Source organism: Chiroxiphia lanceolata, chromosome 9, assembly GCF_009829145.1.
Source record: "Chiroxiphia lanceolata isolate bChiLan1 chromosome 9, bChiLan1.pri, whole genome shotgun sequence".
NCBI lineage: Eukaryota > Metazoa > Chordata > Aves > Passeriformes > Pipridae > Chiroxiphia > Chiroxiphia lanceolata.
In genome coordinates this window covers 2,670,547-2,694,455 of record NC_045645.1, presented here as the reverse complement: position 1 = coordinate 2,694,455, position 23,909 = coordinate 2,670,547, and the positions used below count along the sequence as shown (strand labels likewise).

Here is a 23,909-nt window from a genome sequence, read left to right as displayed (position 1 = left end):
AAGGCAGATGAGACCACAAGATCCCTTTACTTCCAGTACATTCTGTGGATGTGTCCACTGAGAATGGAAATCTCTGACTGCTGAAACGAGACAGAAACAGGCTCAGTGTGCAGACACTCAGCAAAAGAATTAGAACCAGGTTACATTTGCTTTTAGCTGGGAAAACCAACCAACTATAAAAAAAAGAAAAAAAAAACCACCACCCCCCCCCCCCAAAAAAAACCAAACCCACTGTCTAGAACTAGAGACACACTTTATCACCAATGATGTTTGTAAAGATACTTCTGAACAGTCTTTGATATTTGCTTATGCTAAGAGAACAGCATTTCATGGTGACAGTCACATAAATATGAAAACATTCAGCTGGCACAGACCAAGAAACACTGATTGTGTCATCACTGCTCAGGCTTCTTTCTCTACTGATTTTTGTAGGAATCTCACTTTTCAGTCTGTTATGGAAGTGTAGCTCAGAGTCACAAGTGGGTGTCAATATTTGGGCATGGTCACAGGCAGCTCAGGAGACAGCAGGGAATGGCAGCTTACCATTTATTCAGCTCAATAACAGCAATGCATTTCAATAGGTGTTCCTGAAAGAGAGCTGAAAAACTGAAACGATCAACTTACATTTTTATCATCCAGAGTGTTCCAAAGAACGTCTTCAAACCCCACTGCAGGACCTGTCAATGCAGTGACACAGTACAGGGTGCACACATGAAAGCACAACATTTTGTAAGCACGGGCGTGGTTGGTTCTCAGAGCTCTCTGTGTAGACTCACAAAATGCTGAAATTTAATTCTGCTTTCTAAGTTTCTGTGCAAAGAAACATCAAGAAACTGCCATCTGGCTTGTCTTCTGGATGCTATTAAAAAGATCATCTGTGCACAACAGAGGAAGTGTCTGTACTGCAGCAGCACTGCCTGGCCTGGAAAACACAAGTGGTTTGTGAGTGAGGGTGACCTGGCTGGTTCCCAGAGCCCACATCTCAAATTGAGTTTGAAGGGCTCTCAGGGAAAATGAAAAGATTACTAACTTTAAATAAAAAAAATGTAAAAAACACACTTACAGGCGAGCCTGACATTTCTGGGCTTGCTTTCAGACTGTAACTATTCAAAGAATAAAAGTTATCACACCACAGAAAATACTGTCTCATAATTGTAGCACAGGTAACTTTATGGTGTCCGAGAATGATCCATTTCAACTCACTCTGTGCATAAAAAAATGTCATGCCTGAAGCAAAGTTTGCTGCATTCCAGTCAAACTGTTGTTCTCACTTCAATTTAAACACCTTCACAGGCACACTTACTGAGTGCTTCTATTCATAAATTGCATTTTAATAACCCACCTAATTGCCTCCTTTTCCCCACGCAGATAAGCTTTTAAAAAGACAGAATCTTTGGTATCTTCTGCTACTGGCAAAATCCTGAGTTCTGTAGATGTTTCTATCACTTCCTGCAAAAGGTGGCAGAAAGAGGGAAAAAGAAAAACTGAATAAAGCCTGAGGAGTCTGAGTAAGTGCAACTGAAGCAAGGCACAGAGCTCCATCAGCTTCACTTTATCCACTTTTTAAAGTGTGACAAAACTTGCCAGTAAAATAAATATTTGATTAAAAATATTCACTTCACTGCAATTGAAAAAGAGTTGGATCAAAAAAGGAAAGTTAAGGAAATCCTCTAAGGAATTCTCTAGGATTCATTTCTGTACTGCATCTACACATTTCTACGTGGTGTGTCTACAACTGATCTTACTTCTTGCATTAGAAATTGCTGGGGGGGGAGGAAAAAGGAGGGTTCTGATTTTAGAAAAGTCAACATTATATCAGATTTTGGATATAAAGTCACACTTTTGAAGAACAGTATCCAAAAAAAAAAAAAAACCACGCGCAAAAAACCACCTCAAACCCAACACATTGTGAAGAAATCCAGAACTAGCAATACTGCTCAGGCCCATCCAGCAAACAGAGCTTTTCTGTTCCACATTAAATTGCATTATTGTTGGCAGAGGGTATCTGTGCACCAGTTGCTTTAAAGCTTATCAGGAAACTGGGAAGAAATCCGTAGTATTATCTGCCACAGGATATCAGCTGACAGAACTGTAAGGACAGTGGTGTACAAATGCTTTTATTTTAATCCCTATTCCTGGTACTTTGCACATGCTACTGAAAACAATTCCTGCTCTTCACCAAGAAGTGCAACAAAGAGATGTAGCAGGCAAGTGTTTCCCCCCTGATAATGGATCATTTTGTACCTTCTTTCTCTCCAAGACCAGAAGATATGTGGAGAAAACAAAGAAGGCTTTAATACTCCAGAGATGTGTTACAGCTGCTCTGCAGCCTCCCAGCCAGCACCAACACACAGCTCTGACAAGTTCACCTCCCCTAACCCGAGGCTGGGATGCCACAATCACTCTGAAAGAGAAGAAAACAAAGGATGAGAATGTTTATGCACCCGGATTTGTACGTGCTGTGCAATACGAAAATGCTCAAAACTATATCCTAAGGCAAATATATTGACTCTGATGTTATGTGTGATTACAAATAATTCCTAATGACTTCCAGAGATATGTATCACTCACACCATGGATGCACCAGGTAAGCTTTATTATGATTAAACAGAGAACAGGTCCCAAAAGCACAGGGCAAAAGCTTCTCCTCGCTGACAGACTTGTTTCTACACATGCACAAATTTGCTCATTTGCTCTTCTCTTCACTAGCATCAATATGTTATACAGACAAACCCCTTTTAGCACACATTCATCAGTAAATGTCCAAGAAGAACAAATCAATAGGCCAAACCAGGATTTACAAAACCCAGGCAATAAAGTACATTTTCCAAGGGCTCGGAAACTACTGAATACAATAGTACAGTTTATAACATTTTTCATCCTGATGCCAGAGTCGATTTTCTTCTGTGCAAAAATCCACTGCAGTGAAAATCCTGAAAGCATCCAACTCCATACTCTATGCAGGGAAAATACAACACACCTATGAGGGGTTTCTAATGGACATGGTGAAGTAGTTTCGCTTTTTTTTTTTGCATTTTTGAAGTAGTTTCAGCAAGGTCATAATTTTTTTTTCACTTTCACCAACTCATAGAATCCTAAATTCAAAAAGCGAGAGCCTAAGGTGAAAGGACTGATCTAAGGGTTGCATTTTACAAGGAAGAAAAAGGAATAAGAAAAAAATCAATATATTCTAGAGTAGTTTTATTTTTATGAAGAAAGCTTTCAATACATCATGCCAAAGTCTGCAAAGTGGCTTAAGTTTTTATTGATAAAATGACATCTTAAATAACATTCTACACATTGTCTGGTTCTTCAGTGATAGGTGACTACTTCTAGGATTTACTTTGAAGGATGGGGAAAAGAATTTGCCCATTTACAATTCAGAAGCAACCTGTCACTGGGCTTAGATCCTGCCCCTTTTCAAGTTTAACCAGAAAGAAAAAAATGCTCAGAAAAGCATTAAAATATGTTTAAAACAAAACAAAGTAAAATAACAGTAACATTAAAACCACTTGTTACAATCTTTCCAGAAAGAGGGGCAGAAAAGATGACTTCAAAAGAACTGTCAAAAGTGAGATCTCAACACTGTTTTTCACCATAACCACAATCCACCTGCAGAGAACACGTGATACCCAGGAACCCAAACCCAAAAGAGCAGCCAATGCAAACATCTTGCTTGTTCCAGTTCAGAAGATGTGTTTCATGTGCTTGATTCCGTATGTTTTGAAGAAAACCATGATGATCAATGCCCAGAGTCCTAAAATAAACCCTCCAGGAGGATGCCAATCCTTTTGTTTTGGTTTCTGAAAAAAAAAAAAAAGAGAGAAAAACAAAGTATTAGTATTTAGCTCTCACATTAAGCAGTGCACTGTGTTATCAAGTGCAAAAAAGTGATCCTTGCAGGAGAGAAAAATAGCAATAAAATGCATTTCTTCACAAAGTAGAAGCATCTTCCTTTGTGATGTGGTGGAGAGGCTGAAGGGAGGCAAGTTGTCACTCAGGCAGGGACGTTAAATACCTCAAAAAGGCCACTAGAACTGTGCCTGAGCCACCACTCCAACGGTGCCTATTGGTGTCATGGGACGTGTTCAAACTCATTTGTTTGGACAGATTTTCCTGTCTCTGGTCTCATGTTAATACAAGAGAAAAATGCTGTGAGTAGGAAAAAACAGCTCCTGCAAGTGAAAATGTGAAAGAGAAAAGAGAGCGTTGTTTTTCCACCACCCATTTTCTACAGCTCCTTTTGTACTGAGAATTATGTGTAAACAGAAATCTGACCACGTAAGAAGCAAAGACTCATCATTACAGGAATATCATAAAGCAAAATAGGATTGTTTCTAATGTCAATCACATTTCCCAGGGGCCTCATTGAGTCTGCCTTTCCTTAATGTAGAATTATATTCTGCAATTCAAACATCTGTCCCACTTGAACAAATTTTTCATCTTCAGTAAAAAGTAATACACTGCAATTTAAGGCCTTTTCTGCCTCACAACTTAGCAGTTAGACAAGACAAAACTTGCCTGTCCTCTTCCTCCTCTTATTAAAACAAAAATTCAGATAGTCCACATTCAGTGAATGGAGAAATGGACTGCAGAAGATCAGAGCTGTCATATGCCCCAAGATCTGTCTCTGGGGCCAAGAATAAGATGAAGCTATATGAATGTAAAATTTTAATTAAGAATATAATGACAAAAATATCAGAATTACAGAATTTAGAAGTATAACTCAGTCCCTCATGCCTGTGCCTACTCTTGCCCTCAGCAGGTGTGTTTTACAGATCTTCCAGGCAGAGATGATTTACTATCACAATAATAAACACTGAAGCGCTCACTGAGATTTTTATTCCTGCCTTGCTGAAAGATTGGCACCATTTTGTCCTTGTACAGAACGAGACACAAGGGGCACAGAGTATTTTGGTTTTGTTGCATTTAAGTCAAATCTAAAATTCTCTTCCTGCCACGTAAGTAACTATTACAAAAGATGGGGCTGTTTCAGTCTCAGTGTCATTCTCCTCTAAATGTACCAGGAGGCTGGTGAACTTTAATGCAATAAGGAACAGTTTGCAGTGTCTGTTCTTCCAAAACAGCTTTCCTATCAACACAAAACCAACGTTTGTTGATTGCTCAGCTCCCATTTTCTAAACTGCACAGTTTTAGCTTTAGGATTTTTCTTGAAGTACCGTGCCTGCTATTAAAAAGTAGAACAAACAGTCATATCACTTGAGATGCCCCAAGAACTCGGCAGCCTGAAATATTAATGATTTTGCTCTGATATGGGAATCAGAAAGCCAGCATGACAATTTACATCAACAATGACACACCCAGAGATGTGAGGGGAGCACCGAGTCCCCCTTGAGCAGCCCGGGTGCCGCTGGTGATGTGCCACCTCGCTGAGGGTGTCACAGACTGAAATGGTTCATGATTTATGCATTCTAGGATTGCCAAGGGACTTTTGCAGACTTTTGCAGGACTTTTGCATTATACCTCTCATGGCCTATCAAAGCCCATCCCCCCCTCTGCCAATCTTGAAAGGCCAGAAAAACCCTTTGGCCAGACCCCTCATGGGAACTCAGCACAGACCCAGGAGATGTTGGGGGCTCATGGCATGGCCTATGACACTAACCATGGATATAATAACTTCTTGGAGTGTGGGGGCTTCCCTCCTTCACCCCCAACAGATCAAGGCCACCACTTCAACTGACAGACATGGAAGCTACAACTACCAAGTTCCATCGCTGGACTCCGTGGGCAGTGACTATATATATCTTTCCACTCTCAGCTTTTCTTTCCCTTACTCTCCCTTACCCTTATCCTGTCTTTCCTTTCTCTCCCTTATGCATTTTCCCCCCCAGGGGTTATCCCTATGATAGATGATATAGATGACAACAGCCAAAATGCTAACATACCTGTTCAAACAAAACTGTTAAAATGAACCCTACCTAGATATGTTTTCAAACACCGATTATTCAGTGTCGTTTCACTCTAATCCACCCCAACGGAATTATTGATAAGAACCTGGGTTACCCCCCCCCCCCATTTTCTGAGGTGGGTTGTAACAGAGAGTGATGTGCCACCTCGCTGACACCCCCCACCGCACATCTCCCCGTAAACAGCTCTGAAAACCGACCCCGCCTGTTCCAAAGGCTGCCAGCACATCTCCCTTCTGGGAGTAACAGCCCACGACACTTCCCCGCACAAAGGGACTTTCTTGTTTAAATCCTCCTAATTAACCCGTCCCTTCGTATGCATATTGCACTGCCTGCTCCATCAATCTCTTTGTACTATCAATCTTTCCCTTCTTGGATCTCAGACAAGTATCTCACCACAAAGTGGCACCTGACCCTTCTAGACAAATGACTTCAATTTGCAGCCGGTGACACTAAAAGCCTCTCTCTCCTACTTTGTATAGAACAAGTAATTTAATTTCTTTAAAGAATTTATATGAATAAATATTTATAAGGTGATCTATGAGTATGGTTTTACATTTTGTCATGTCATGTATTGAAGATGTATTGAAGTGTCCACGGAATTCTGCAAGGAAACAGAGGCCAGTGCAGCAGTGGCTTTGCACTGGGAAATCAAGGACACACATATAGTTGGTTTAAAGTCATCGGATGCAATGTTAAAATGAAAACCAAGAAGGCATGACAAAAATCATATCAGGCTATACAAGAGCTACATCCTCAGGAATCTTAAAAATAAATTATCTTAATAAGAAAGATTTACAGACCCAGAAACTGGAATCTGTGCATAAATATTAACCACAATAAACGGGAAAAAAGATGCAACTCTGTTGAACACCTGTAAGTCAATAGTGAGGTTAATTGAGTACAAAATTATATTGAAATATGCCTGTATTTTCCACTAGGGACACATACACATCAAAACCTTATGAATACCTAAAAGGGGATTACACAGATTCATGTCTAAACCTACCAAGTATACCTGTAAGAGCTGAAATAGCTGATTTTCTTTAAATTAACTTGCTCACAGATTCCCAAGAAAGTTCCTCACTGAATTAAAAATGTACTTAACTGCCAAACTAACAAGTTTATCCTTCTAAAAATCCTAACAAATATACCACAGAAAATGTCAATAACCAATCTCTGTCCAGGTGGGCACATCAGCTCAGCAGCAAACAGTGCTGAAGTTCCTTTTCAAAAAGCTGCATTTGGCACCTGTGAATCACACCCATCTGCACAGGAGATGGAGTTGCTGCTTGCATAAATTATATCAGCAAGCTGTACTTTAATAGCAAATAAAAAGTTTTCTTTTTAGAGCCACATACTGGAAAAAAGTTTAGAAAAGACAGATATTCTTTCTATGCTTATTGTCAGTCCTGTGGCCGCAAGTAATGCCTGGTTAAACTGTCCCTTTATATAAATTTTAGGATTGATCAGAAAGCATTAGTAAAAATAAAATTTCTCACAGATTCCTTAAAAAAAAATTCAGGAGTTCTCCTATGAACATTGCCTAGTTCAGAGTCTTATTCCAGCAAATTTCTGTGAGAGTCAGGCAATTCTTGAAAGTCAGGCATTTTCTTGCTTGTGAGAAATTGCTAAATGGACCAAAAACATGTTGAGCGTCAAAGTATTTTGATTTTAAATTAATTACATCTCTTTATTACGTCCAAATTGATGTCAGAATGTGTACCATTAAAAGCCTACAGGTTGGTTGCACTACCTACAAATTACACAGAACTGGTTCTTATCTGGGACTGATCTGGAGGAGCGGAGGCAAGACTCCTTTAGCTCAAGTTATTCTGAATTTCACTGTTGCAGCACCCACCTAAGAACTGCCTTTGTAACCCACACATTTAGGTTTTGTGATTTCCATCACAACACAACCCCGTTACAAACGCCCTCTCAGCCCTACAATAATAACAGCAGCACACAGGTAAAAATGCACACACAAAATGGGACAATCTGTCAGGAACAAACACATTCAGCAGCTTAAGGACTAGTCCTTATTGAATTGCTGGAGATTCCAAATTAAAAAGACAGGTAGCTAAGCAACAGCAAGCTTCCTCCTGTGAACAGTTTTCTGTTGTGCTCTTTAGTTCTGGTAGATACTCATTATCCTCTGGAACTTAAAAACAGTTAACAGAGAGTTGCTCCAAGTACTGTAATTAAGGAGAGGATAAAACAGTGTATTTTCAAACTGGATGGGTCTGTAGGGACCTGAAGGGAAAGTATCCAAGACTTTCAATGAAGGTGTTTCATAAAACATGCAATATGTGTTACTCCAATTAAAATGAGTTTTATGCAAAAAATAATAAAAAAATATTACAGCTGAAGTGGTGATTAGATTAGGAATGGTTTAATTTTCAAATGTTACATGAGAACTGAAATAAGATTTAAAACATCATGTATTAACATTTCATGTGGAAAACACCGTGTTAAATTTATCATTCTAAGCCAACAGTCTTCCAACAGAACTTCCTTTGCCTTATGTCCTCTGTAAGGACAAAAATATTGGTACAGGGAGCTTTGGGTTAAACTCAGATGTGGCAGCACAGAAAGCAGTGCATACAGCCAGGAATGTAGTAATTCCCAACTGGAAAAGGGATACACAAATTCTTCCATCTCCTCCAGCATCTTTTTCCCAAACAGAGCTTGGAAAGGAGGTTAAAAACCTTAAAAATCAATGAGCACATCACCCTTGTTACAGGGGATGTTCTCCCCAACCTGAGGCAGATGGTGGGTGTTTGTACCACGAGTGCAAAATATCCCTCTGCAACTGCACCAGAATAACCCATCAGAAGCATCGTGTGCCAATGAGCCCATTCAAGTGGCAGCCATCGGATTGCAAATTAATCCCTGCTTAATTCTCTCGGCAGTTTCAGCACCCAGTGCCCTAGGCCCAGTTTGGGGCTGTTTCTTGCAGCACACGTGGTATAAAAACATCCCTGAGGGTTGTGGGGCTGCCTGGCAGGCAGCACCACCCATAGCCCAGGGGAAAGCCCGTGCTCAGCCCTCCAAGGAGTTCTCCACCTCTGCCAGTCCTGGGGGTCTTGCACTCATTGGGGTGAATTTTATCTATTTTGGGGTGCAAATTTCCAAGTTTTCCTCTGGGTCATTCTCCATTTAAATGAATGTTTCTATTTCTTCCGCTGCAATACTAGAGATTTTCTTTCAAGGTAGCAGATTTTACATTAGGTTCTGTGGTAAAGACCAGTGTTGAAATCTGAAAAAGGATCCACATTTCAAAACAGGTCTTTGAAATTCAAGGCTAACCTCAGATCCACAACTGAAACAAATCCTTCTCGTCTCAGAAAACTGATCTCAAACTGAAGGAAACTCCTTGGAAAAGCTAAATTCTACTACCCACTATATATATCCAGCACACTATATATTTCCTAGAGCCACTCCATTACAACTCAGGTTTACTTGCAATTCAGAATTTCAAACTGGGTAATCCTTTCAATTCTTACCACAAAGCACACAACAAAGTTTAATTTCAGAATGAAGTCAAACGTATCACAAGCAAATCACAGCATAAAGTATGTCCTCAAAGCCTTTAGTGGAAGTCTGCACTTCTAATTTGTCGGGTACAGCTTGGATTTTGGGGTCCTCACAGGGGGGTGAGGGAAATCAAATAACTCCAGCCATCTAGTAATAGTTTAATCCTTTCTGTGCCCACAGCAAGATTAAAGTCAGAAGAGAACTCCAGCATAAACAGTGCCTGTTAATCCACAAAACAATTTAAAGCACTTTTGTCTAATCTCCCAGTTTGTATTTACTAACCACAGTGCCATGATTGCTGATATCTCAAATATTAACAGAATAATGAAGAAAGTTCATTCATCAACAACAAAAGGGTATGGGAAAGAACAGCAGCTAAACTACATTAACATCAATACCAACAACTGCATTTTTAATATTTACTTTGTATAATCACTGTAACATAACAATACTGTTATGATAGCTTTACTTTTTCATTTCCTTCTAAAACATAATCTATAAGGGCTTTTTCAAAATGAGCTTCTACTTATTACTATCTACTTTCAGTGTTATCTCCCAGTATTTCACAGCACTGCAAAGTGCTTTTAGTGGTTTAACAATTATTCATTAATCTTCCAACCTGTGATACACAATACATAATATAAAACTTCTGATCACAGGGAGCCTTCCCAGCACCTGGGACCCAGGGCAGGTGAATTCTCAGCCCAGCCAGTGCTCAGGTAAATGATGCCCACCAGGCAAACACAACAGGGGGCCTCCAAACTCGGGTGTGTGATTTGCCAGACCCAAGGTGGACACAAACACCTCTGCACTGGCAGCAGGAACCATTCCTGGCACAGCACAGGCTCCTGTCTGCCCTGTCCAACAGCATGAACACAACTGCTCCATTACTGGAGCCTTCAGTCATTTACCCTTTCCACTCATTCTTCCAATGGAAATGATTTCATCAAATTTCAACCCTCTGAATTGTTTAGGAAAACAATTCCAGACAGAGCACTGGAGAGCAGCCTGCCAATAGCTCTATCTCTGGCCATTCATCAGCCCTGTCAAGAGCTGGGAGTTACATTCCCGTGCTCCTCACAGCGAGCTACTGGAGAGTAAATAAAATATAATTAACTTAACACAAAAAAAATCACCAATAACACCTAGAATTACACGTTTAAGTGGGATAAATGTGGGGATATGTTTGATGCTAACAGTGCTTTCCCCTGAGGAAAAGTGTTCAGAAAAGTATCTGCCATCACAGCACTGCAAAATAAGTCAAGATTGATAACATTTATATTTTTTCCTTATCAATGTGAGCTTATTGGTAACAGTTACTTTTTATGCTGCATAAGCTCAGAAGAAATACAGTAGATAGAAAAATCTAGGAAAACTCCTACTGCTAATTTTATTACTCACTGGAATACCATTTAAATAAACACTGTCTATCAGGGAAGCTTTCATGTGTAAACAATAAAAAAGTAATGATTAATAAAAACTGTACAAGGTTATGTGAGAAATGAAAATGTTACAGAACACTGAACAGACAGCAGAAAATGGAATTAAATCTTGCATCTTGGACAACCTACTAAAACATACTTCAGTAATTTCCTTTATATAGGAAGGCCCTGATCCTGCATATATTTAGTGACAGGTAACACAAACTAAGCCAAGAATTTAGTCTTGCACTCAAATTTTGCATGTGCTTACACACACACTAATGTCATGCAGTATTAAGCAATAAAATAAGGAATAAAGACTAAGAAATCTCTTTGCTTTAGGATCTTCGAGCATCCCCTCCTTTCCCTCTACTCCACACACCCCTCCAGGCATGCACTTGTCTGCCTCATTCCTGCCATTGTTATTCCAGGGACACAAATACTACAGAACAGCAAAACTGATCTCCAAACTGAAAGTAATTCTGGAACAGTATTTCTGCTGTTAAATACTGTGTTTACCATAAGAAACGGTGATTTAATTTACCATTAAAAGGCTTTGCTAAATCAGTTTTTCCTTTAATTAGGGAAGTCCTAAAATTTATTTTAGTTCAGCCATAAATTTTGCATTACTACACCATAGCACTTCACAGGTTTTTCTCATACAGACAAGATTTATAATTTTTTAATTTAATAAAGATTAAAAAAATAAATGTAGCAGTAGCTCTTCATTCCATGATATTTTCAGCTTTTAATTTACATTAAAAGACCATTAATAAAGCATTTTTTTAAATGCAGACTTTTACTGTTACTGCTTACTATAATAATAATAATGACCATGATCATCTCTACAACCCCAAAATTCTACTGCTAGAAATTATGCTTTCCCACTAAGGTTTTTGTGGTTTAATTGTCTTCATGTAATATTGATATTTGGTACTTGGATGTAATTAAGAATAGGGGAACCATTCTTAGAATACTATTCCAATCCATTAGGTAAATTTTCTCACTATGACATAAAAATTTTCATCTACTTAATTAGCAGACCTACTATTTCCATGCCTAAGTGCACCTAAGCTGTTTTATGATGGCCCAAGGAAAAAAAAAAAAAGCAGCCACAACACATCAATTATGGCTCCACTCAATTGTACAACTATTTTAAAATGTGTGAACAGTTAAGACAAAATTGAAAAATTACCATAATAGGCTTTTGACACTTCCCTGCTTAAGCAAAAATTAATTCTAACTCCCTGTTTTTATGCAAAGCCTTTATAATTTCTCTAATCTCGAGTTCCCATGAGAGAGAGCACAATACTTTCAAGTATAAGTATGTGAGGCTTGGCATCTTCTCTTTTTAGTTATGCAGTTTATTTGATGGAAGTCTAAACTGCTAAGCCTCCCTTTGTGCTTAATATAAGCCATCCTCAGTGGAAATACAAGTTAATTTAAGTAAAATGAAATTTTAGGAAGAATGCATTCTCTTGCACAGAAAGCTTCGCTAAAGCAAAGCTTTTTTTAAACCCAGCATCTGTTTCCTGAATTGCTCTAGAACCTGTAATAAAAATAAACTAAAAAGAAGCAAAAATTTTAAAAGGTACTTTTACATTGGAAACATCATCAACATAAAACCAGTTTAATGGAACAGCTTATCTACCAATTTACCGTGTGTTTTTCAGTTCTCCCTTGTATCATGCATGAAGACACTCTTCCAGTGTAATGACTTAGCATGTTCTAAATATAAGACATTAAGCATCACCTGCTTAATTAGTGGTGACTATTATTAAAACCTACTGCCTGTGTTACAAATGCACACCAGCTGTATTTGCTAGTGTATTTGTAGCTATAGTATTTGTACATCAGATACTCTGCTGCAGCAGCACATGGTGTATTCTGATGCCCACAAACCTATTAAGGTCACAGACAGCTTGTGCAGATATTTAGTCTATTCCCATGAGAGGCAGAGGTATATTATTTGCATACCATTATGCACTGAAAATCCTATTCAGTATCCCCCCTCTGGAGACAACTCATCACACTGTCCTAAATAGTATTCACTTTTTCAATATTTGAAGGAACAGCAAATAAATGGGACCCAGAAAGACTCAGAATATCTGAGAATCTAGGCTTGTAAGTGATAAATGCAAGTGAATGCAGACCAATACATCACCAAAAAAATCTCATGGAAGCAAAGATGATGAAAAAAGTGAATTATATCCTTAAGAGAGGACTAAAATGTTGAGAGTGAAAATGGCTGAAGAGATAATTTTAGCCAAAAAAAAGCTGACATTAGCCAAGCTTATTATGACCACAAAGGAGAGCAAAGAGTCTCAAAGTACAGAACTCACTTAAAAATAGCCTCCTTACACTGGCAGTGACAGCAGCAGTCCCAGGATCAGCTGCCCAAACCAAGTGAGATAGCTGTTGATATTTTATCTATAGCAGTGATGTCAGCAACCCAGACCCATGGGACATGGACATGTTGGTCCTTCACAGCAGCTGCAACACTGTGCAGACCTGCTGTCACCATCTACAGGGACCAACACGCCTTGATTGTCCTCCTCGGTTTTATTCTCCCCTTAACCACCATGTTTGGAATAAACATCTCCCAGCCTCAGCTCTCTCCCTTTTCCTCACCCTTCCTGATGCCACTACAGCCAAAAGAAGGGAGAATATAAATAAAGTAACCGTGTGCTTCGTGCAGAAAGTCAGAAGAGATTAACACAATGGTCCTTTTACAGCCTTGGTCTGCAAATCAGAACCTCTCGCTGTTAACCTTCGGTTGCTTTTTGCCGACGTGCTGCTTCAAGTTTACTTTAAGCTGCAAGCATTTCTGAAGCTGTCTCTCTCTGTAAAGCTCTGAGCACAGATGCAGCAAAATAGGAACAGTAACCACTGCCTTAAAATCACAGCTGTGGGCACAACAAAAGCAGATCGTGGCACAACCAGTCCCACACCAAAACAAAGACACAGAAAAATCAATAGTGCATATTGAAGGGTTCGTGCATACAAGATCTTCAAACACATGGCTGGTTCAGCTGTAAAAAGGCACAAATCGATTTTTCTGAATATCAGAAACATAATTTTTGAGTCCGCGGTCATACAGCTCCTACCTGCCCTCCAAATGCAGTTATTTGAAGTTCAGACGAGTAAACCACAAAGATCTACAGCACTCTACAAAAGCCTGGCACGTTACAGTCATTTCCTGAACCTCTTCCTTCATTTTACATCTTAAAAGTGCTTATTAAAAAGAAACGGTTACAGGAATTACCTCTTAAAGAAGCTGCAAATCCAACGTGGCACCTCTAACAATTACAGCTGCTACAGAGCCAGGGTATCTTTTCATATATTTTTTTAATAGTATATCTGACAATTCTATATGCTGGTGGGTATGAAACTGATGTCTCATAATCCACAAAATGGATGATGCTACAGTCACATATAAAGCCTCATATTAGCAGTATTCTCAAGGGCAAACTGAGCACTGCCATGATGTGCCCAAAGCCTTCAGTGTATTTCCATTTCAACTTGCTAGAACAACAATTATTTTCACTCTTTCTCATCTGCTTGTGAGAAACACAAACAAAATCTTTCAGGGAATACAAGAACACTTTATTAATTTTGGCTGATACTTCCTATCCGGGTTGGCTTTAGAAATTCAGACACTCAGCCAGACTGAAGAAATGCCTTTTATATTTTTTTCCAAGCAGTGGTTTTCACCTCACTGCTGTGCTTAACAAGCACAGGACTCCACCAGGACAGGGTGGGAGTGGAATGTGGCCATTTGAGGGCAGACCCTGGTTAAATTGCTCCAAGCTGCCTGTCAAACTGATCTCCCACGCTGTGCCAAAGGAGAATGAAGATACAACGCCAGTCTGGACATGTCAGGGTTTTCATAGGTTGGGAAAGAGAAAAGAGACACAAACAACCTCAGAAAAATGACAGTTCTTTGTCCAAACTGCAGGACCTGGACAGCCTAAAATGGTCATTTTGAAAACCCTGCATCAGCTGCATCCATGTCTGCTATTGCATCTCCCTGAAGAGGCAACTGCTTTTGAGGGAGAGCAGGGACTAGGGCTCACTGTCACCTTGCTGGGTGAAGGTGAAGAAGGGATAAATTCACATTCCAAGATGTGACAGCAGAGACTGGATCCTAGTGATGCACAGAAGATCTAATTATCTACATGCACTTCAAATTTTGATACCTGCTCAACCAACTGTTCCTAACAGGGTGTGTAACAGGCAAAAAGAGGTAATTCTTTTACAGGTTTAAAATATACTTTGGTTTAATTTTTTACAAGTGCAAGGAAGGAGGTAAAGTTACATGCTTTAAGGCATAAACAGGGAGGAAAGGATGACCATGCGTGTGACATTTCTGGAAAGAAAAAGCTACCAAACACCATCTGAAAATGTCTCTGGGAAGCTGGAACAGGCATGGCAAAACTTCCTCTTCTTGGCTTACAGGAACTGCTCAGTGTGGTATTCCTAGTAGGAAAGGGTTAAAAACAAGAACCCCCCAACTGACTGTTCAAGTTCCTCATGCAAGATACCTTTCAATGCATTTAGTTATTCAATCCATTGTATTCAGTATAATTGGAAAAATTTAAAACTACATTCAGATCCCCTGTAATGCTTGGTCAGCAACAAAAACCACTCATGCCTCTTTTCTGGCTCTGCTGAGCAGTGTTGTGTGCAGACAAAGGAAGTGATCCCCATACATTAATATTTTGCTACTCTGGCCTTACAGAAATGAAGTTCCTCATAATTACGACTAGATTTTTAAGATTTGGGAGGCAGCATTTGAAAGAAAAATAATTCTAAGATATTTATCTCTATTCTGCCTTGAAGACTAAGAGAAGAGGTTCCATCTAATATTGCAATTTAACAAAGAGATAAACCAGCAGAACTTCCCTTGTGGTTGACAAACAGTAAAATAACCATCATGGACAGGCAGAGAGGGATCACCCACGAGAGTCTAATGGGAAGATGGAAAACAAGAAACTGCTCTACTAAGTCTCTGCTTCCAGAGGGTTTCCCTTATGCTCAGATGAAAAGCATAACAAAACAAAAGCAGCCATGGCTTGGTAGTAAAAACAATGATCAGTAATTTATGTTAACACCACATCATCGTCTCCTGTGATTGAAAAAAACCTGATGGACTACTGGATTCCATCTGAAGGTGCTGAAAACCATTTCTGACTCTGCAGTACTTCACCAGATGAAAAAAAAAAAAGCCTGCAAGTCTCTGGTTGAATGTTTTGCCAGTAAAAGATCTGTACCATCTACAACCAAGTCACGGTTGTGTTTGGTGATTTCTTGGAGTGACTCAGACACAGGGGACTGTGCCATTCTTAATATATGACATGACTCATAACAGAGCAAGATTCTGCTACTCAACTTTTTAAATCAAACTTAAGATTAGAAGAAATCTTAGGGAATGAACTTCAAAGTGGCCATGATAAGAGGACAACACTGTCTTCAGCATGTTGCTCAGAACTGCAGGTGTCCTAGTGCAAGCTGACACATCACAAGGCTTTTTGTTGGGTAGCCCAGTAATGCATTTTGTTAAAATAAAACTGGGCTCTGAAGGAAGAGTACTCTCTAATGTTTGCTGCTATGAAAAATTCAATTTTCAATAATCCTCAAAACATTTAGTTCTGGAAAGAAAAGCATCCCTGCCTGAGAAGACCTGTGTCTGTGCTAGCAGGTGCAGCAGAATTTGGAACTTTTGGTGAAAGGTCATATTTTATCTCTGACACCGTCTAGCTGAATACCACGACCAGAGTTCTAAAAAGCAAGATATGCTTTCAAGTTATTTTCAAACACAGCTACATGAATGGATTTTCAAAGAATGTATAAATAGCTGTGTCTAAAACTTTACACATTGAACCTGACACATCTAAGTATCACAAGTTGCTTTTGAACCTCTTAGCCTGTAAAGACACAGTAAAACGCAAGTATCACTTATCAAAGTACTTTAAAACTTTTAATAAATTATTATTCATAAACAAAAACTAATGTCTGCATCAAAAGTAAAAATAAAAATCTGGGTTACTGCTATGCTATTAAACACTTTGTATACTTAACCAAAGTTCTGAACACTAATGGCTTTTATAAAACATTTATAGGAACCAAGACTCCACCATCAGGATAGAGGCAGACTGAGTGCCAGGGGAACTCCTCCTACAAGGCCCTGGGCAAGGCACCAGTGAGAACATTGAATTTTAAAGTTATGCTTTCAAGACTGTACCTACCTATGATGGGTTAATTTTCATACTGAGTCTTTCACAAAGATCGTAAGCCACATAAAACCACTTTAATTTAATGTTTGTGAAAACATTTAAGTCTGAGAGCTAAAATTGTTCTGTTATAGATAGTAAAAAGATACTTCAAAAAAAATCTATACAGCATTTGTGTGTTCTATTTTCTTAACACTGTTTCAACAATCTCTGGCAAATGCTGCAGAAGAAAACCTCTGTCAATTAAATCTGCATGAAACCAGAATAACATCAACAAATGGAACAAACTAACAGCCCTCTACTATGTGAGAAGGAGGTCCTGAGAAGGAGCAAAAAAATTAATTCTCAAAGCAAAAGGATTTTATCTGGGGGAATGGTGGGGGTGGACTGTGGTTTCAAACTTGTTACAGAAGCACAGAAATGATGGAAACAAAGACCTGCTTGCAAGATTTACTGCAGAACTGCAGCTCTGCAGCATTCTTTGATGGCCCTCAGTCTCTGCATCTATAACTGGAGATCCTCCCACATCATCCTTCTTAAATTTAAATCTAGTTTTATATAAAAGCACGGGTTAAAACTTCTACAAACCAAACACACACATACCTCCAAAAGGACACTCGGTTTACCTTAAATTAGGAATTGCATCTAACATTCCCCCACTCATTCTACCACAAAAGAAAATACCTAGGAACTCTATTTTTAAGTAAATCTGCAACTGCAAACCAAGTAAATTGTGCAATTGCCACCGTGGGCTGCAACTCAGTGTCCTGAAAGACCATCCTGGTTTAATGTTCATTTATCTGCTTAGTGGTTTGGAGTGGACTGAAATAAGTATGCAAGGTGATCGTGGTCTGATTTTGCTGTTTCATTTTGTTTTCAATTATAACAACATCAAGAGATCTGGCATTTATCTACTACCTTTCATCAATAAAACATTCTTCCATCAGTGAGACACCTGTAACAATTTTAGCCTCTTCAATATCTCAAATCCCAGTTAGGCAAAATATGTTAACACACTGACATTCTGATCACAAGCACTGAAGTTTGGTACTTTTATTAAAATACCTCGCTGAACTGCAAGGCCAGCAATGAATATCCTTTATGATAGATGAAAACAATCTTCCCAAATGCAGTTTCCCCTTTTCTCCCATCAGACATGTTTCGACTAAAGACAAGCACAGAATTAGTCTCTCCTTTTTCTTCCCCTTATGGTTAAGGGTTTTTTTGGCCTTACTATTCCCAAACTTATCCTCAGTAGCAGTATTGTACACATGGCTCTACACAAAGAACATCATTAAAAAGGCTGTCTTATGTGGGTATTATCCTGAAAATTCAGCTTTTGACATTTTAACAAGTTTATATTAATGACTGCATTCCTTTACCAAGCACTAGTGGTTTTTTATTTCAGTTAAAAGCACACTTTTTTCCTTTCTGTTTTTGAAAAGGGAGAAAGCTACTTTATTTACTAATGTCTGATTTTGTTTTGTGTTTAAGAAGGAGTGCTCTAAATGTTAGTATTTGTTTCCATTCTGCTATTTATTTTCATTTTTTCACATTTGTCTTTTCAATTAACTATGGTCTAATGCATTAAATAAAACATGTTTCTGACAAATGGAACATTATAGGGTTGTTATTCTTTTGTTTTTAGATTGCTATAATAATAAATAATTACTAGTGCCATAAAGTTTAAGATCAATCCCAAAATCAGATCCTGGGCTTCCTTTCATTAAACAGGATGTACCAAGTCTGAAATTTTCTTGTGGAATAATCAGACTAGAAATCAAAAGTTAATGTCTGTCCATAAGTATAATATTTTTTAATATACCAGAGATGAAGTACTGAAGAGAATGTTAGAAATCACATTTAAATTCCCAAGGAAAACATGTAGCATATTAGCAGTGTTCAGGAGAATAGATTTAAAGTGAAATTTGGATACTATTAACAGCCATGTTGGCTAACAACTATAATTAAAATGTACTTCAGCATTATACTGATTTAGGATACCTGTCCACCACTGTGAAATTTTAATCTCTATTTATGCTAAAAATATGCATTACTGATGCTATTATCTCTGTCTAGAGGTAAACAAAACATGGGTTAACATGACCAACAACAAATGCTCATATTAAAACACCCTGATTATCCATTTGGAGACGGCCTCATAACACCATAAATACTATTCACTGGGTTTACTCATGTCATTTTTTTATTTCTTATAATTTCCTTATTTTTTCTTCAAGTAAAAAAAACCCCACTTGTTCATACAAACATTGCCCTGGCATTTCCAGTCCTGTTGGGTCTGTTCTGCTGCCTCGTGCAGGCCTCAGCTCTGCACCACAGAGCTGGGCAAATACAGGCAAATACAGGTAAGAGTCCAGAAAAGCAGCTTTTTGCCTTCCCACGGTGCAATATTGCACTGCACTGTTGCACACAGCAGCCAAATGAACCCTCCCTGGTTATTACCCACCTAATGCTGGAAAAATATTGCTATGACATTTTGTCTGGTCGACCATCTTAAAGGTTAATTCTGTTTCCTATTTGAAATTTTCCTCTAGGTGAGCCACTCCATGCACTTTCTATTTACTGATTCCAAACAACCCCCAAACTGTTTCATTGCTCACTCTCACTGTTAAGAACATATTGACTGGCTGCCTGCTCTGCTGTTTAATTCATTTATGCTGAGAGTCAGGCATGAAGACAGAATTTTAAATCTGACATTTGCAGGCTGTTGGGTCATTTGAAGCTCTGACAACACCAGGGAGTTCCTGACACACAAACTGGTCCTGATTTTCAATCTTCCATGTTCTGAACACATCAGAGATTCGTCCCAAAGGTGCAGATTTCGGCCAAAAGTTTTTAAATCCCTCGTGTTTACATCTCGCAGAAAAGACTTGTACACTTTAAAGTTTTAAAATACAGCTTATGTTTCCTTTATGGTAAAACCAGCACTGCCTCCAGCATGCAACTCAACTGCTTAAAAACACTGACTGACAAAGGTATTTCGAAAAATCTACAATAATAATTAGTACTTAATAAAGTAGTTTACAAAATTCTATTTGGGCACTTAGTGGACTTTTATTTGTTCCTGTCGATCTTTAAGCATTCAAAACCAGCTCATATGTTCACATCATCCCTCATTTGTTTACTGAAATCAAAATAATAGTATTGCTTTTAAATAAAGACACTGTAAAAAGGCACTATCTGGGAAAACACATCAACCTTCTTTTTATTTATTTATTGTGCAAAACAAACAGTAAACAAAAAACCCCGTGCAAAGCAGAAAGTAAGATGACACTGCCATAGTTGGAAATAAAAATGGTGCTAATTCAGAACTGTATTAGGAGGAGAGATTGTTTTCCCTGCTCAACTCGTCACGACAATTATTCCCCAATGATGATTCCATACTTCAGTTGCTTTTTCAGGAGGGGGAATATGATTTAGGTCAAGATGCAAATTTGAAGAAATTAATGGAATTTTTTTTTCTTTTCTACCAGTAGACACACAACAATTCCAACAACAAGATCTGAAGTGTTAACTGTGTCATACAGCAAACATCTTTCATTGCCACGTTCAGAATAAGACTTTTATAATTTAATAGTTGTCATCTGAACAAGAGTATCTTGTTTATACATGCTTCCAGCATAAGGACATTAATTCTGTGTGACCTAGAAAAGCAGTTTAAGTCTTACAGATTTTCTTTATTTTCAAAGAAATTTTTAAAATAGAAAGACATACCTGGTGTATTATCTGAGCTACAGGAAGTTGTTCAGCGTATTTTAGTGGTTCTGTGGCAAACTCATCCTCTGGAAACCTGCAAAGAAATTAAGTTCACAAAGTTAGTACAATGTCTACCAAATCAAACTATTGAAATTAGGAGTTTTGGGGATATTATTTTGCTTATGGTGAAGAAAAAGTGTATTTTGTGACAGTAATGGAATATATTTCTTACAAAGTTGAGCAAAAGAATAAATTTATAGTAAACAGAAATGTGTGTAACACTGTGGATTTCCTCCCTGACATAAAGCACAAATTTAGCAGCAGAAACCTAAGAAAACCTTTACATTTAGTTTTAGGTGAACAAAGCACTGGTGAAAGCTGGATTGAAATCCCCACGATATAAAAAGCCTTATACATTTACAGAGCGGGTTCAGCCCTGTTAACAACACAAGCTTCTTCACTCCATCCTGCCAACACAATTCAAATATGGCCAGTTCAAAGGCAAGTGGGACTATTCACCATTTCCCATTTTTGCTGCAAGTGACATCAATGTTTAGGTGTGGCAGAAGTTCAATACCAAAAATATTCGTTCTACTGGTTACCAAAAAGCCAAAAAACTAGTGTGAAAAAAAAAAAGAGCAGAATACTTCACAAAGAATATGCATCACAACCCTTTAAACTTTGAATAAACTGTAGCTGCAGTTGAAAAATCAGAATCCATAAGCAGTCTCTTAGAAGAATATTTAAATGATAGTAAATTAATATGAAAGCATGCTTTAAACCCTTCAACCATACCGCTTTCATCTACTGGAACTGCACAGCATGTGCTATATTTTCAAAGTATCACTCAAGTTTTTCATCAGCCATTCCTCTATATTTCTGAGAGTTCTGAATATAGGAATTTGAGTTATATGAGAAGAAATGAATGGAGGGGAAAAATTCTCGATAAAAACAGACCTTTCTCTAAAGTTAAAGCAGAATTATTTTCAGACGAAAATTGTGGCCAATACGTTATTTTCCAGGCTCAGATTACTACCTTATACCCATTCTAGTCAAAAATTATACACACTTGCTGGGTTAATTTACCTGCAGACCAGCTGGCAGGTAAGAGCCAGAAAGTACAGGCTCAGTCTCTGCACTGGGAGTCACCAGGCTGTGGTAAAAGAGAGGACAACAAGGGCACAACTCTTCCCTTTTCCACTGCTGAATTTCAGCTGTGGTTTAAAAGGCTTTAAGCTCCAAATAAGAGCCTGACTATCCAGAAATTTGTAACGAACAGGGTATGAAAGCATGAAAGTCTCACTATGTAAGAAATTTAGAAGCAGAGAACGAAAGAAACACAGCAATACTTCGAAGCTCACAGTGCCAGCCTGCCCAGAACCGTTTAATGTGCTGAAGAAAAATGAAGTAAGCACGCTCTGAACTCCTGCAGCTGGCCTGCACACGGAGCTCATCTACTGATATGGTTTTTAGAGTTTTTGGATTATTATGACAAAGATGAATTTGTACTTTCACCATGAAATACACTGCTGTTACAGTCCAACACAACCAACACAGCTTAGAGTGGGCTCGGCAACTCCACTGTAGTGCACGGAAGGAACCTTTCCACTCATTTCCTTCCCACTTCCTGTCATTTGTCCTGACTGGCAAACACACCACAGTCAGTGGGAACTGGAGATTACTTCTGCTCTACTGGGAGCCTGTTAGCTGACACAACACCTTGATTTATGGATACCAGCTACATAAACCCATTTTTTTTAGCCACAGTTCTCGATATGAAACAACTGTACACACGACACAATATTCATCAATATCTTGAACTCTTATCTCTACAGTCTTTACAGGGGCACTGAAAATCTGGAAAAAAAGGAAAAGAGTAACTCAAATCCCAAAATTAAACACTTTAAGCTCCAAGTAAGAGCTAAAATTACTATAATCTGAATGTTAGCAGGAATAAAAGTGAAGCCTGTGTGTCTGTTCTGTCAAGGACCTTGGATACTTGGCAAGGTTTTCTGTCTAGACAGAATCAGCATTCCCTTCCACAGTCAAACACCCTCCTTGTCAACTGCAGAAAAAAAGACCTTTCTTCAAATGTCAAAGGATTAAAAAAGATAAAGCAAAACGATCAAGATAATTTTAAGCCTTAGGAAGCTTAACTAAACAAAAATAGGGAGGGGAGAACAGTATAAACACGTATTTTAAAGTAATTAGATTTAAATTGAAATTAGGCTGATAGGACCTTTTTAAACATCAAGAAAGACATTTTATTTTTTCTAATTTACTTCCTGAAAAAAAAAAATCACTTGAACTATGCCACATTTTTTATATAAATAAATTATAATATATAGATTAGGGTAGATATACATTATAATATATTTACATACACATCTACATTTATATACCCACACTACAATATGTGTACAGACATGCACACAGGTATTTTGGAAGAAAAGTTCAGAAGTGTTCTCTCAAAATTTTTGCTTAAATGCCATAAACTTTTTGCAAATGTATTCAGTGATGTACTAGCTGTCAAGTCTACAAAAGAGTTTTGATTCTTCTCTCCTACAGATAAGCCTCCTCAACTGGATGAGCATGTGTCTCCATCTTTTACAAGAAACTGTATAAATTAAGGCATGGAAGATCAAAACTCTTGACAAAAAAGTTCTATGATATATTGCCCAACTACATCCCCTACCGGGAGCAAGTCATCAACAAACAAGCAGCTATAAAAAGAAGTGTCTCAGTAAACTCTGGGCATTTAAGGTTACCAAATAAAGTGCAAGAATAACTCATAGTCTTCATCATGGTGATACTGCAGTGCCACCATCTAAAGACACTCTATGGCAGTTTGTCCTGGTGCTACACACTGAGATCCATCTGAGCACATCCATGACTTCACCATGATTTTCCTGAATGCTTTGTTTCCACCTCTTTTCTCTGATCAACTATCAGAGTATTTCAACACATTTTTCTAGTGTTGTTCTCATAGTGCTTCTACTCATGGTTCCAGCCAAGAGTCGGATCTGAATTGTTATTATATTCACTGCCCATAGCTATGTACACAGTGGAAAATT

At 38.3% G+C, this 23,909-nt stretch overlaps 1 protein-coding gene across 2 annotated transcripts in view; it reads right to left on the bottom strand.

Annotated features, from left to right (window-relative positions):
- Nucleotides 1-2,579: 2,579 nt before the first annotated feature.
- Nucleotides 2,580-23,909, bottom strand: part of PIGK (phosphatidylinositol glycan anchor biosynthesis class K) — a 63,926-nt gene continuing 42,596 nt past the window's right edge. For both annotated transcript variants that reach the window (XM_032696846.1, XM_032696847.1), the window contains exons 10-11: nucleotides 20,854-20,929; nucleotides 2,580-3,803 (exon numbers count right to left, since the gene is read on the bottom strand). In XM_032696846.1, coding sequence (XP_032552737.1) covers nucleotides 3,687-3,803; nucleotides 20,854-20,929 — 193 coding nt within the window. In that variant the 3' untranslated portion in view covers nucleotides 2,580-3,686. The remainder of the gene's footprint in view (nucleotides 3,804-20,853; nucleotides 20,930-23,909) is intronic.